The sequence below is a fragment of the Ostrinia nubilalis genome, chromosome 12 (assembly GCF_963855985.1).
Source record: "Ostrinia nubilalis chromosome 12, ilOstNubi1.1, whole genome shotgun sequence".
Classification (NCBI taxonomy): Eukaryota; Metazoa; Arthropoda; class Insecta; order Lepidoptera; family Crambidae; genus Ostrinia; species Ostrinia nubilalis.
The window spans coordinates 12,848,462-12,864,447 of record NC_087099.1 but is presented as its reverse complement, the minus strand read 5'-3'; the positions used below and the strand labels follow the sequence as shown (position 1 = coordinate 12,864,447).

The 15,986-nt window shown below is 37.1% G+C and overlaps 1 protein-coding gene across 35 annotated transcripts in view; it reads right to left on the bottom strand.

Moving 5' to 3' along the window:
• The window catches only part of LOC135076983 (modifier of mdg4-like), a 351,682-nt gene that overhangs the window by 201,636 nt on the left and 134,060 nt on the right, over window positions 1-15,986 (bottom strand). Inside the window, exon 5 of one of the 35 annotated variants that reach the window (XM_063971570.1) lies at window positions 9,555-10,106. The exons of the other annotated variants lie outside the window; for them this stretch is intronic. Within the exon in view, the coding sequence (XP_063827640.1) occupies window positions 9,880-10,106 (227 nt within the window). The 3' untranslated portion in view covers window positions 9,555-9,879. Of the gene's footprint in view, window positions 1-9,554; window positions 10,107-15,986 lie in introns of those variants that run through there. 35 annotated transcript variants of the gene reach the window in all.

Here is a 15,986-nt window from a genome sequence, read left to right as displayed (position 1 = left end):
GTCCTCACTGCGGTCGTGGGCCGGGATCCTTCGCTTCCGAGCCTGGTCAACGCCATGCTGGGAAGTGAAGGATGCTGGAAGGCGGTCGCCTCCTTTTGCGAAGAGGTCATTCTTCAGAAGGAGGCCGTGGAGCGCGAGCGGGAGAACGATCCTCTCGCCTCATCGCTCCGCAGGCGGAGAAGGTGGTGGAGAAGGCTGTTGTAGGCTGAGGTGCGGGGGCACCCTTGTCACCTCCGTCTGATGGGAACGGCTTGGCGTTTCGGGCCATTCCCGTCGGACCCCCACAATGGGGGCGTGTAGGGTCCGCCGTGTAGGCGAGCTGTCGCCGGTGGTGTCATGGAAGTCTAAGGGTACGGCCGGATACTCGCGACACCCCCACTTGGGCGATGGCGGAACGATGGCGGAACGCCGCGGAGGTTTTAGTGGGTGGGTATACCCCATCCTTTTCAGGACGGAGCAGCGCCCTTTTTAGGGCACCGGGAGTCCCACACTCCACCCTATCCTACGGCAGTGATGAGGTGGTGACGGTGCGCAAAGCATTTCCTCCGCGACAAACGACGATCGACGAACGACGACGCGGGGGCCCGAAACGAGCTGTGCCTAGGGGCCCCGAGATGGTTAATCCGGCCCTGCCTGTCTAATTTATAAAAAAAAATCTGATCCACTTCATCAAAAGCGACATAATTTATTGCCTCTATAAAAGAAATTCACTCTGTACCGTCGTAATATGCTAAATATAAATTATATTTAATTTTATTATTTTTATTTATTTAATTTGCACTTCGCAAAATGTGCACTTTTCCATACAACAACTTTTTAAACAGACTCTTCATTTAGTATACTGCGTCATACTCAAACCTTCCTAACTTCTTTCAAGGGGAAATAACCTCTTTAACTTCATTCAGTGATTATGCAAGTTGGTGCTCTTAACAATTTTATCACTAATAGTATATACGGAGGCGCGGCAGCCTCTACTCCAACGGTTGCAAAGCCACTGCGCCTTCACACCTTTAGTGCAACTACGCTGGTTGTACCGGTATCTCCCTAAGATTATCACCGGTCTTCCAAACCTGGACCTCGTGAAAATTGGATCTAAAAGTTTTAACCATATTATTACAGAGTTCAAAATTAATATCAGATGAGATCTGAGAAATAAAAGGTTTGATATTATTTAGGAGAAATATTTATTTTGGTAATAGCAATAGAAAACAAATTATATCACAAATTGCACGTCCATACATGTCTTACTAAGTTCTTATGACGCTAGCTAAGGGTTAATAGTTCCCCTGACTTTGGTTCGTCAATAAATCCACTATGTTCCATTAAACTACCAAACAAAACTTACAATCTAAAGTACTTCAATTATCGACGAGTTCCTACCACCGAAATGTTAGTCAGTTTTTTATTTTGCAACATTCACTTTTCTTTGGAAACAGGACTATTCCCACCTCTCGTTACTACCGTTTGAACCTGTGTAGCCAGTATCTACAGCTTAACCGCCAAAAACTCAACCAGTGAAGGTTAAGTTCATTAAGGATATTTTCTTTCTAACTTCATTCAGTGAGTGTGAGAGTTGGTGGTCTTGACAATTTCGTCGCATATGGTATTGATGGAAGCGCGGCAGCCCGAGCTCCAATGGGTACATAGCCACTGCGCCTTCACACCTTTAGTGCAACTGCGCTGGTTGTACCGGTATCTCCCTAAGATTATCACCGGTCTTCCAAATCTGGACCTCGTGAAAATTGGATCTAAAAGTTTTAACCAGATTATTACAGAGTTCAAAATTAATATATCAGAAGAGATCTGAGAAATAAAAGATTTGATATTATTTAGGAAAAATATTTATTTTGTTTATAGAACAATGACACATTCCAATGTGTATTTAAAACTAAGCTAATAGAATTGTTATAACCGTTTGCCTACTCGTATTATGTACCTAGGTACATCGTACTACAATCATGCGTTATTACTAACTTCGTTTGAGATGAGCTAAGGGTTAACAGTTACCCTCAATACATCCACTGTGTTTCACTAAACTACAGTTATCCAAACAAAACTTACAACCTAAAACACTTCAAATTGCGACGGAATTTTACCACCGAAATTTTAGTCAGAATTTCTGCATTTTTGACAACCAGTGTCCGAAAACTCACAGCGTAAAATTGTAGATTTAAAAATACAAATCTCTTAAGATACCACTTGATCCTCCATTAACGTTGGACGAAGTCGCTTTTTTTATGCATTCCAAGGCAGGTATTTCACCGCAATCGCACCTGGTGTTAAGTGAGATGCTGTCTATGATGGTAGTTGGTACATATCTGCCCTGTAAGTTCACTCTTGCCTTGAAAAGGCCCGGATTATAGTGTTCAGGAAAGGATCATAATTTGCTTGTATCATCAACAGGTCATTTGTTTAAGTCTCCACAGCGGGAACTAGTGCCGTAAAACGAGAAGAGCCGGTTCCAAATAATGGGAAAGGGCTAGGACAAAGAGAAGCGGGAGCACGACCCTTTCTCATTGACCAGAAGCAAATGGAGAATTTGCAAGCTAAAGTGGCAATGGGCAGGGCACATAGTACGCAGAACTGACGGCCGATGGGGCAGCAAGGCAACATTTCCCCACTTGCCAGACGAGTTAGGGTCGCTTGTATATTAGTGATTATGTCCTTTTGCTCTCTTGATGATAACGCCTTCAAAGGTGGTGATGGACGCTCTGCAGCCGCGATTGCTCCACTGGCTGCAGGGCCATAAGCACTTGGGGCCCTTGCATCTACTGTGCCGGTAGAATCTGTAGTTGCCAATTTGGATGACCGGGTTGCCACATTGGGACGTCGTATAGACTGGCACTATAATTAAAGACAATTTAGTCACTTATGTATCAAGAAGGTGGTAGGATCAGTTCCCATTTTCCATTCAGGTAGATTTATCCAGTCATTTATTTACAAGCGTTTTTATGATAAGTGCCGTAGTTTGGAAGGTCCAGAAGATACTTATTAAATCGGTTAGTACCTAAAAAATTGGAAAAGGATAAAGAAAAACTCATTTTAATAGTTAGGTTTTTAATACTTTTTACAATTAAAACAGATCTTATAAAGAGTAAAATTGTATAAGCATGCAATGAACAACAAAATTTACCCTTATGGCAGGTGGGTATTTAAAACATTTACTATGAAATAAAATATGGCTATACTGGCTGAGTAGTAAAAATAATATTATACAACAATAAGGCTGGGTTGCAATGCAACCATCATAATTAACTTTAAGAAACGTCAAAAATCTGTCAAACTCTATGCAACTCAGCCTTACTGTTTTATTTTTGGGTTGCAATTGCAAAACCATTACTTACATTCCTTATCAACTCCAAGTTTTTTAAAATGAAAAATACTTTTTAGACCTATTAATACACGTACTTATATGAAGTCTGAACATTTGTACATCAAGAACATGCGTCAGTTTTCAGCTAACTGAAGTGTTGTCATTAACTAATTATTTAGTTTTTTTATATATATGCTTGTGGTCATTCCTGATCTTGACAATTTTGTCATTGTCAGTGACGAGATACGCCCTGCACCCCATTGCCCAGCGGGTACAGATCCACCGTAGGGATGTTCCCGAAACCGGCAAATGTCGAGAAAACCGGTTATCTCCAATTTGGATGAGGGGTCTCCCGAATCTGGACTTAGTGTACTTTGGGACTGGAAAAACAGAAATTTTATGGGTACAATAGTTTTTCGTCACACGAGAAATTCATGCACATTAAAACTTTCATGGCAAAATTAATCATAAATAATACAATACAAATAATGATATATTCGTCAATTCACATACTTACAAATAATTATCAACACTTCCTTAGTGTAGAATAAAACAAAAAAAATATTTAAAAAATGTAAACAAAAGACAAAAGCTTTATTCAAAAATATAAATTCCAATTTCCAATGCAGTAAAAATCAATATTAACAGTAATAAACTTAATTTAAAACAGATCTTGTTTATATTTTAACTGCTAAAAACAGTATCACCTTGATTTAAATTTAATAGCATTTAATGCTTCATGGCTTTTTGGGTGACCTGCAGCCTTCTTATGAGGCCCATAGTTAGCGACCACGTCCCAGATCCATAAGCCATCACTGGCTGTGAAACCTTAAACTTTTATCACCTTTTATGCGATCGTTCATTTCAGCCAAATGACGTCCACTACTGGACAAAGGCCTCCCCCAAGGATTTCCATAACGACCGGCCCTGCGCGGCCCGCATCCAGGCTCTTCCCCCGACCTTCACTAGATCCTCAGTCCACCTAGTGGGAGGCCACACTAACACACACACTACGTCTTCCAGCCCGTGGCCGTCTTTTATGCAATATCACAAAGTAAATTAAATTATAAACGACTGAGTCCTATTTCTATCCTACACGTATAATAGAAATCAAACTTTATGAGGACATTTCGCGTCTTACTAATGTAGGCTTATAAGGGATTTCTTATTCTCATAATAATACACTCTTGCAAAGATCGATCTGGCAGCTATTAAAAATAATATCTTACTTACTAAGACCTAAGACTACACTTATAGAACCTACTATAAATCCCGTCAATAATAATTATTCTGTTAGTGACTATGAAAGTTTAAAACAACAATTATACTCTATAAATCGTTATGAAACGCTATCAGATAGACTACGTTAATAAACTAATACAGCTAATGACTAAAATGGTAAATTATTCTTCATTTATTTATTTGATCTTTAATAAAATATTAATTAGAACGTGTATGGCAAACATAATAATAAGAAATGTACAAAAATCAATATGGCACTGCTTCAAAAAGCAAAACGTCAAGTCGCATCTCAAACGAAATTATAAATAGGGAGTGCCTCCGCTGCCGGCGCCGGTCGCTGATTCGGCAGCCGGCACCGGTCACTGATACGGCAGCCGGCGCCGTTCGCTCATTTGGTAACCGGCGTCGGACACTGGTCCATCCATACTTCCCTACTGTTACATTTTATAAATAACATGAAAAAATTGCCTGTCTAAGGCGGGAATCAAAACCACGACCTTTCGCCATTCCATACTCTTCAATACATTCCATGCATAGGCAGTTCGATTTTTTCATGTTATTTATACTATAATACAAGTACTTTTTCATTTATTTATCATTAAAAAAAAAAACAAATTAATAATGCTTAATGGTTATGAGCATTCCTGCTGTTAACAATCTTGTCCTTGATGGTGTTGATGGAGGCTCTGCATCCGAGGCTCCAGTGGGTGCAGCACCAGCGCACGTTCAGACCCTTACTCCCGGTGTAACGAGAAAACCGGTATCCGCCAATCTGTATGACTGGCCTTCCAAACCTGGACAGCGTGTACTTTGGCACTGAAAAAAATAAACAATCAATCTGTGTATGTAATTTCATTTTATTTTTGTATGTTAGCAAATGAGAAAAGCAAGTAATAGTCCTGTTGACAATGTTATGATCACAGATTTTACATCTTGGTACTTCAGGTCTTAAGGTTGGAATCGTCGTATCACCCCAGCCTGTAATACCTAGTGGAAAGCTGAGTAATTGTTATAATAATATGTAATTAAACCACGCCTTAAGACCTTTGATTAGTTTTTTAGTAACCTAGTGATTTTAGCCGAGAATAACTGAGCCTTCGCTATCCGTGATAGGCAAGATAAAAAAAACTGAATGATTCTTTTAACGAATATAATGAATAACAAAAAAAAACAATAAATATTAGTTACTATGTACATAATATTGTTATTATCCATGGTTATGGCGGTTATCATATTTAATGATTTGGTTTTGAACCGTGAAGATGGAGGATCGACAGCCCTTGGTCCACCGGCCGCAAAGCCATTGCACTTTTGGTCCCTTATAGCAGTTGCGCCTGTGAAAACGGTGTGAGCCCACCTGGAGCATCGGCGTTCCCCGGTTGGACATTACAAAACGCACCAGTCCTAAAACAAAAACTATAAATATGTAATCTCAGCACACGGGTTGCACGCCATAGCCACAAAACTCCAGCACCGGAATACTAGTATTTATATTACATACATTTTGGAGGCATATACGCAGGCCTACTGCGTCAGATTTGTTTTGCACATATCCATGAAGCCCCAGTTCCGTCACGTGTACAGTCAGTTCAGTATCGGTGATTCAGTTCACACGTTTCATATATTCGTTTCAGATATGTCCGTGATTACCGGTCCGTGACTGGACTGAGCGAATACCTTGACGGAACTGTGACTTCACGATTATGTGTGAATCGACCATTGAGCTGTGCATAGCGATGCTGCTACTATGGCAAATAAAATACATCATAATGCCATGCGCGTCACCAGTCCATCTAAAAACTCTCACGTTTTGAGAGAATCATAGTTACCATCACCCTTCTTAAAATAAAGCATATATAAACCACTTATTTTTACAAATTTATTTGATTTAAATTTCCTGCAACCGCGCTGGCAGAACGCCCTTGGCCTGGTCCACAATCCACAACATAAGTACCTATTAGAAAATAGAAGAGAAATCTTGATTTATTGATTTATTTATATATCAAGAACAGATAAAACATAGAGTTGAATTCACACCTTCTACTGTTAAAAGTTCGTTAAAAAGAACAGAAATTCGTAGAACCAGTACAATTTCATCGTGTATTTAAAAAAGTCAACTGCCATCAGTGATTATGGTAGTGGTTTGCCTTAACAATAACGGCATTATCCACTGTGGTGACGGACGCCCTGCAGCCCTTGAACCACTTGCTGCACAGCCATTGCACCTTGGCGCCTTTGCAGCGGCTGTGCTTGTGGAAGCGGTATCCGCCCACCATCAGCACAGGATTGCCGCGGGTGGACATAACGAAGGTCACTGGAAAGGTGGACGAGGTAAAAAGTATGTATTACTATTGGCAACATAAAACAGATTCATAATAAAAATAGCATAAAAATTAAGGATACTTACAAACACAAAATGTGTGAATGTACCTTTTAAAATATTGTGTAGCCAGAATTGTTTTAATTTAATATGTCTTGTCGTTTTGAAAATATTAAAAGAGACAAACATATTTTGTATTCTAGAAACAACAAGTACAAACTTAACTTCAATCAAACTTAACTTCAAATAAACTTTACTTCAAACAAACTTAACTTTAAAGAAACTTAAATTCAAACAAACTTAACTTCAAACAAACTAAACTATTTCTTTATCTTCACGAATCATTTCCTTAATGTTTTTCACGAAAATCTTCCCAATTACTTTTCAACACATTTCTATTCCCCCATTGTATTAATCACTAGATACAATGAAGTCGATTCGTATATAATTGGAACGGATTCGATAGATCATTAATCAACATCATCAGCATCATCATTTCAGCCACAGGACGTCCATTAAAAGGTAAAGGAAGCAGACAGGCGCCAGATGTAGGCCACTCCAACCGGGCAATGATGTGGAAATCATTGGGGGAGGCCTATGTTCAGTACTACGATAGTTGCAAGGGCACATCTAACACCAAATCAAAACGGAGATAAAAAGTTGCAAATAATTTAAATGGGTAATTCTTCTGCCCTTGAGTTTAACTCTTATCCGAAAAGAAGTAAGTGTTTCTAATGATGTGGCTGTGGGTGACTGTGGCTGAAATGATGATTTCCTTAATGATTATGTTTGTGTCGTTGCGTCAAAAGCTTGCCATTCAACGTAGTAGCCGTGGCCCTACAGCCCCTATAGCCTCTGGCGGTGCACGCCCAGTATATACTCTTATTTTTATTCACGTTGTTCTTATGGTATCGATATTCGCGACCATCAGGACATCCAATAACCAACAATTGCGTCCGCTGATTCCAAAGTATGAATTTAGCTGGAAATAATAAAATACATGCCGATAAAAATTATTATAACTAACGCAACTATTACCCAACCCTACGCTAAGTAGATACTGTACTATCACGACATTATTACGGAAAATTTTATTTAAATAGATACATTATAGAGATCCACGAATAAATTAGACATTAACATTGCCACCAACAAGATTTGAACCCACAACCGAATCACCGATCAAAATTATCAATACTAACTACTTTACTAACAATAAGAGGTATTGTATGAAATCACCAGTAAATTCTTAGTAAAAGATAACCTTTTACTTAATTTATTTAATATGGCTATCTTAATGGGTTTAAACTTTTTGTTATTAGCACAGTAAAATTCAGAGATATCCTAAGTTTGTGTTGTGATTACCTATTATAATAGGTACCTACCAAGTTTCAACAGTATAGCTCTTATAGTTTCGGAAAAAAATGGCTGTGACATACGGACGGACAGACAGACATGACGAATCTATAAGGGTTCCGTTTTTTGCCATTTGGCTACGGAACCCTAAAAAGTGTAATTTACTATTAGTTTAGATATCGTTAGGTGTCTATTGCTAGGTATTAATAATTGAACAGCTAGTGATATCATAAAAATTGTACCACAGTAGGTACTAATACACCAACAAAATAATACTACCTCTTCTTTGTGTGTATAATATGACCCTGACATTGTTCAGTTATTTTTTCTTACAATATTGTTAAATAAACAAATCTCCGAAATTCATACAATAACATAAAGCAAACGTTGGGTTGAAGTTGGATTAACAAAAATGCTGAACACGTCATGTGATTAATCTATCTACATAAAGGTACGTTCTTTTTTATAGACAGCTTTTCAGTAGGTATTTGTAGAGGCCATGGCTCCAGGATCGCCGACTAATATTAAAATCTACTATCATCATCATCATTTCAGTGGACAAGGACGTCCACTGCTGAACATAGGCTTGCCCCAATGATTACCATATTGACCGGTTGGCAGCTGCATCCAGCGCTTTCTGCTATAATAATACTTCTTCTTCATTTATTTTGACAACGACTTGGTTTTGAAAACCATAATAATACTTTAATGTGTATGTTCTTTATTCATTTTGACAATGCTCATGTCGAAAAACGTCATCGAGGAACGGCACCCTGAGTACCATCGCACACAAACCCAGAGGCACTTTCTGTTCCCAGGCTTGAAGCTGCTATGCTGGTAGTACCTGTATGGACCCATCTGCAGCATCGGTTTTCCTTTCTTAGAGGAGGTAATCACTGTGATTCCTGGAAACATAAAAGCATATTTAACCACAGTCTTACAAGCGTGAAAAGAAGAAAAAACTAACACATTACATGCAAATCGTATTAACAAATGAAATGAAAAATACTTACTTTAAGTCAGGACAAGATAAAAATACGATGTGTTTATTTAGTTTTCATGAATAAATGTGAACTTAAATCCCAACCCCAATCGAAACCCTGTTTAAATTCAAACCTGATTCTGAATAAACAATTTGCCATAGCCACGATAGCTGAACGGTTTAGAGGGGTCGGAGTGGCCGACTCGAGATCCGAGGAACGCGGGTTCGAGTCCTACTGCCGCTCGACTATTGTGGTGAGCCCACTCGTAACACAAGCTTATTTAGCTTAACACGAGGGGCTAATGGGACTATTAGTAATGTTTAAAAATAAAAAAAAGATAAAAAAAAATAAAAATAATTGTATTTGTATTAAATTTTATACATTTTACAAATATTTAAAAGCTACATAATTATTATACTACTTATTTCTCACATTCAAACAATGCTTACTGCTAGTATTTGTGACATGGCGAAGGTGTTTAGTGCTTTCGTCGTCCATCGCCAACCAATCGACGTCCATTAATGGACCAAAGCATCCCCCAAGGATTTTCACAACGAACGATCCTGCTTGTGCCGATATTACTTATTAGATACTTCCCGCGACTTTCATCTGTTCTTCGATCCAGTGGGAGGCATGCCCTCACTATGTCTTCCAGCCTATGGTTACTACTCGTGAACGTTAATTCTTTGATGTTTTAATAAAAAATCATGGTTATGACTACTCCGTATGTTGACGATTTCGTTTTCTATGGTGGTGACCATGCTCCGACAACCGAATCTCCACTTGTAGCAACGCCATACACTTTTATATGAGCTCTGGGTATGAATGTTATAGCGATGATTGTCCAAAAGGAGGACTGGTTTGCCTTGTCGAGATTTGCTGAATTGGAGACCTGCAACAAAGAATAATAATAGAAATTATAAATGTTGCACTGCTGGAACTAGGGTTCCCCACACGACAAATGCAGCCAAAGCATTACCCATAAGCCGCCTTGCGTGGGATCCCTGATACCATCGATCCCAATCTTGAAGATTCTTATGTCTACATAACAGTGCAGGAAAATAATAATAATATAATAATAAAAATTCTTTATTTCAGACAATTTTAAAAGTCCATATTAAACGGGTTCGAAAATAAACATACACACAAACAAAAACAAATTCAAAAACTTGTACCCAAAATGTAAAAAGGCGCCAAAATTAAGAATAAAGAAGTTACAATATTCTAAATTAAACACTAGATACATTCAAACATGTGAATATTTATTTTAAAATTATAATGCAAAGACCACAACTTAAAAAGCTTTAATAAGATTATATTATTATTAGATTATAAGAATATATTCACTCAAGAACAATAACTACAAAATTGGAGTCAAAACATAACTATGAGTACATTATGATGTAATGATTGATGATTCTATTGACGAAAGTGATAAAGATCCCTCGGCAGCGCATGGAATATACTTCATGCACCCTCGAAAGACCTTACTGGACTGATCGATGGTCATTAGTCGAAGGTCGATGTTAAAGGTTTTTTTTTAATCTGATTTTGGGTTACCAGAATTAATTATGATTATATTTAACTAGCTTTCCACCCGCGGCTTCGCCCGCGTGAAATTTTGTCCGTTACAGAAAAACTTTATCGCGCGCGTCCCTGTTTCAAAAACCGGGATAAGAAGACTATCCTGTGTCCTTTCTTGGGACTCAAACTATCTCTATGCCTTTAATCAAAATCGGTTCAGTGGTTTAGGCGTAAAAGCCACACAGACAGACTGAGTTACTTTCGCATTTATAATATTACTAGCGGCCGGCCGCGACTTCGTACGCGTGGATCCCGTTTTACCCCCTTAGAGGTGGAGTTTGGTAAAATCCGTTCTTAGTGAGCACCTACGTTCTAAAAGGAGCCCTCATGCAAAATTTGAGACTCCTAGCACTTGTAGTTTCTGAGATTTCGTGATGAGTGAGTCAGTCAATCTTTACCAGTAACCTTTTGCTTTTATGGAATGGGTGTGAACATCACGGACGCTGATCAGAGCGCCGCAGACGGTGACGATGGTCGCCCGGCAACCCTGGGACCACTTCATGCAGCGCCACACAGCCCTGCCTCCTCTATCGCTGTACTGGTTGTAGCGTTTGCCTTCGATGATGAGGATCGGTTTACCATTACTTTTCATGTGGATTGCGAACTCTGGCGCTGTCAAAAAACGTAAATTAGTCAATAAGTTTGATAAGACTTGGCTTAGTTTCACAGAATACCTAATCAAATCAATCAAATCAAATCAAATCAAATCATTTATTTGCATACCTATACCTTCAGAAAAATAACCGATCGACTCAATATTTTACTCAACTCCTGCTTCAGAAATTACTTACTATAACTTCAAGCAACGTACCAGATTCAACAGAAACCAAATGGGTCACATGAATTTTCATTTTCTGCACTGATTCTTTTAAGTCATTTTTTACTGTCAATTCCATTCCAATAGGGAATAGGAGAGGAAAAATAAAACTACTGACGACACTCATAAATACTTGTTACAAAATTCTTAAATATACTTAACCTACTCTAAACATATGAGATCATAAATATGTACTGAGTACATCATAATAGCCGTTGGCCATTTCTTAAGCGCTTTTAATTATTTAATTCAACTTATAAATTAAAAATATTTTTCTGTTTCTTGCACACATAAATAGTATTATTAAGTTAACATGTCAATGACAGTTTTAGTTAAAAGTAAAACGACAAATATTATAAAATAAAACAAAAAAAAAACAACTTTCTGCCACAATAATTTGGAATAGCTAACTTACGTTTATTATGTATTGAAAAGTCATAAAAGTAACTATCACAGACGGACCAATATTACAACTGATTTTTTTTTAAATAATTTTGATAATTAATATTCTTTCTTAACCTTTTAAAAGCGTATAAAATGTACTTGGTACCTACATAACATATTGCCATTGGCTGTTTTTTAATTTCCCGCATCCATACATAAAAGTACATTAAGGTAGAATGCTCTTCCCCAAAAGCCAATCAAAAGGCTTATACACTTTCATGGACTAATTGTGACTTAGAGATTACCTCTCACAAAATTCATAATAATTATGTGTAACCTATTTCGAACTTAAGTTCTTAGTACATAATACTTAATACTCAATAATATACATTGAGTGTTCATAAAACCCCTGAATCCGGTTTTATACATCAGGATGCGGTATAGAAATAAACTTATACTAAAGTGTTTACTTTCATAGACTAGTTATACGCACGGTTTCTGAACTGAGCTCTTCATACTTCATGCATTAAAATTCATGCTTGAATAGAGCTAGAGCTTGAGAGAATGTCACGCTCAATCTAAAAATAGCAATTCAGAAATCGGACCATAGAGTTAACCTATCACAAAATTGTTAAATACACTTAACCTATTTCAAAATACGAGATCAATATCTTAGGTACTTAGTAGTACACAATAGGCAAATGGTTTTTAAAATACCTTTATGCGGGTCACCAAAAACCGCTATATATATATTAAAGGAATAAATAAATTTTACAGACTAATAATAGTCAAAGAGCTAATCTCTCATAAAATTCTAAAATATCTTAACCTATTTTATAATACGAGATCACAACACTTAATAACACATACTGACTGTTTAAATTATTAAAATCCCTCCATCCGTTTTTATACATAAGGATGAGTTTCGCCAAAAAAAAATTTTATTAAAGAACTAATTTTCACAGAGCGTTTACATCTCACATAATTCTTAAATTACTTAACCTATTTGAATATACGAGATCACAATACTTAGGTACTTAGTACACAATAGACACTGAATGTTTCAATGGCCTCACCCGTTTTAAATTGGATGAGTTTCGCCAAAATTACTTAAATAGTTAATTATCACACACAAATCATTATAGTCATAGAGTTTATTTTTCACAATTTTCTTAACTTGTTCCAAAACACGAGATCACAATTTAGATATTTAGGCGGGATTTATATTGGAATACGATTTGCCAAAAGAGCTTATGATAAAAACACACTACACACAAATTACTATAGTCATAGAGATAAACCTCATACAAAATTATTATAATATTCTTAAGCTATTCAAAAATACGAGATCGCACTTGGGTTATTGTCCCTGTGTAAGAGCCTTTGGCTGTTGTTAGTAAATAGTTTATTATGCCATTATAATAAATAAAAAAAATAAAGGCCGAATAATTTGTAAAATCACAAAATGAGGACGATAACGAATCATGAACCAGAACATAAAACAAAAGTAAAATAATAATTACATTCAGCCAAAGGTCAATAAGAAATAGGTTAAAATTATTTTTCACGGGCGAATAAGAGATCATATTTAAGTTCTTATTCTTAGGCTGAGTTGCACCACCTAACTTTGACCGTAACTATCAACGATAATCGGTGTTTTTATATGGCGCTACAGCTTTTTGACGTTTGCCAAAATTAAAGTAAGATGGTGCAACCCAACCATATCATAAAGTTGTTAATTTGATCGTTTCTAACAGGCGCGCGTGGAATTCGGGACATTAGGATGTGTTGCGCTAAAACATGTGAGGCAGAGATGTGGTTGCGAAGGGCACGCAGGGCAGTAAGTCATCACTTTCTGCGTATAGTTCACGGCGAGGCGGCTTCCCACTGCGAGAACGTTCATCTTGTAGCATCGCTGACAGAACCTCCGTGTTAAATGTATCTTTCCAGTCTTAGTTGCCAGACGGTGTTCCGGTTTCTTCAGTATGAGGAATCTTATTGGTACAAATTGTTGCTGTCGAGCGTACATCGGGAATACTTTCGGCACGTATGGCACATTCGGCACCTTATAAGGCACAGTGTTGGGTATAGTTGTTCTGAAACGAACTGATAAAACCGCATGTTAGTCATTCATAGACATAGCTTATACATACTTTTTTTAGTATACAGTCACATGCAGACTTCAGCGAGTTAACTACAGGACACAAAGAGCCTGCTTACATATGACAAGCGCATGCGTTTATACACTCGGCATCAAATAAATCGCACTTCCCGCGACAAGCACTTATCAAACGTATGCATCCCCACTTCCCACCAACATTGGTACCATTTGAAAGCCTAGTTCTAAACTTCATTTCATTAAATGAAAGGTTTTTACCCCAAAAATGTGTCTTTACAAGGATCCAGAGTCACTTCTTCAAAAAATAGGTAGTTACGCTATAGCCATTTTTTATGACTATAAAACTGTTAAGTTGAGATTAATCGCTATCCATCTGTTAAAGAGGACACGTGAGATCTTTATTTGGTTTTATAACCATAAAAATTGGTCTAATTGATCCCAGAAGTGAGCCCAAAGTGAGGTCTATTTTCAAGTCACATTTATGGTATATGTTATCTCATTAATTTAGAAATTAAGTGTATTTTTCTTTCAGGATATTTATTGGGCTTTCAAATAACACCAATATTGTTGGGGTACCATGATTGTGTCAGAAGAAAATCTTTAAAGTTCGCGTCGCGGAAGGTGCGGTTTATTTGATGTTGAGTGTAGTTGCTATGTAAGTTGAAAATGCATATTTACTAATAGTACCTATTACTAGGTACCTAGCCGTTGTATATTTTACGAATGAATTAAACAAAAAACACAATATATAAATATATTTTATTTTATTATCTGTTATCAAAATTAAAGGTCATTTACATAATAATTTGTAAAAAAATTCATGAGGTTCATAGTTTTTGAATAAACACCTAGCACAGAAAGGGAAGCCAATGAAATCCGAGGATTTTTAGTCTCGTTATTTCACGACTAATGGTTATGCACCACCCGGTAACTGATAACCATGTCTCTTAACGTAGTGATGGCCGCTCGACAGCCGCTTCCCCACTTGATGCAACGCCACATTTCCCTAGGTGTTCCCCGTTTCTTCAAGGAGAATCGGTTTCCACCACATAGCAAGATCTTATTGCCGCGAGTGGATTCTCCGAAACGATACGAGATATACCCATTTATGAAACCTGAAATGAACATAATAAGCATAAAGCTTTTATAAAAATCCTATCTGTTTGGATTTATAACTTACACTTAAAATACTTTGGGTCACTGTTCTCAATTATGAAGTTGCAAGCTTAAAATTAATCTTGATCTTCATTAAAATATTATTGTACAAAATCATCTAACAACGAACATGTGAGGATAATATGTTCTGTATTAGGTATATGATTTAATTATACTAGTTCCAATGATTGAGATGGTATTAATTCAAGATTCTACCTACTTATGTATTTAGCTAAAGAGTCGAAAAGTCCGACACCTTCACCGTTTGACTGTTTGACTTTCCCCCGGGACAAACTTGACCTTCACTGGTTGGGTTTTTATTGGCCAAGCCGTAGATCCTGGTTATAGAGGAGTTGCGGCGGTGGGAACGAGTTAATAGTGTCAATGTCAATCACAATGTCAATGACAATGAAACAAATTATAATAAAACAACACGATTTCAAAGATGTAATCTATTCGACACCAAATTCAAAATTGTATCACTACATATTATACACCTACCTTTAATTACACAGGTCAACAAAAAATCAAAATGAAAATGGTGCCGAGATTCTGTTGATAGTTTATTATTAGGTGTGTATTAGTAATAATAAAAATATTTTTCTTTTTTTTTTCCTACGTGTAGTTTTGGATCTACCCTCAGTTTTAAAATTTAGCTTTAATCGGTACTTTGGTTGCACAGTTTGTAGTGTTATCGGTACATTTTTATAAAT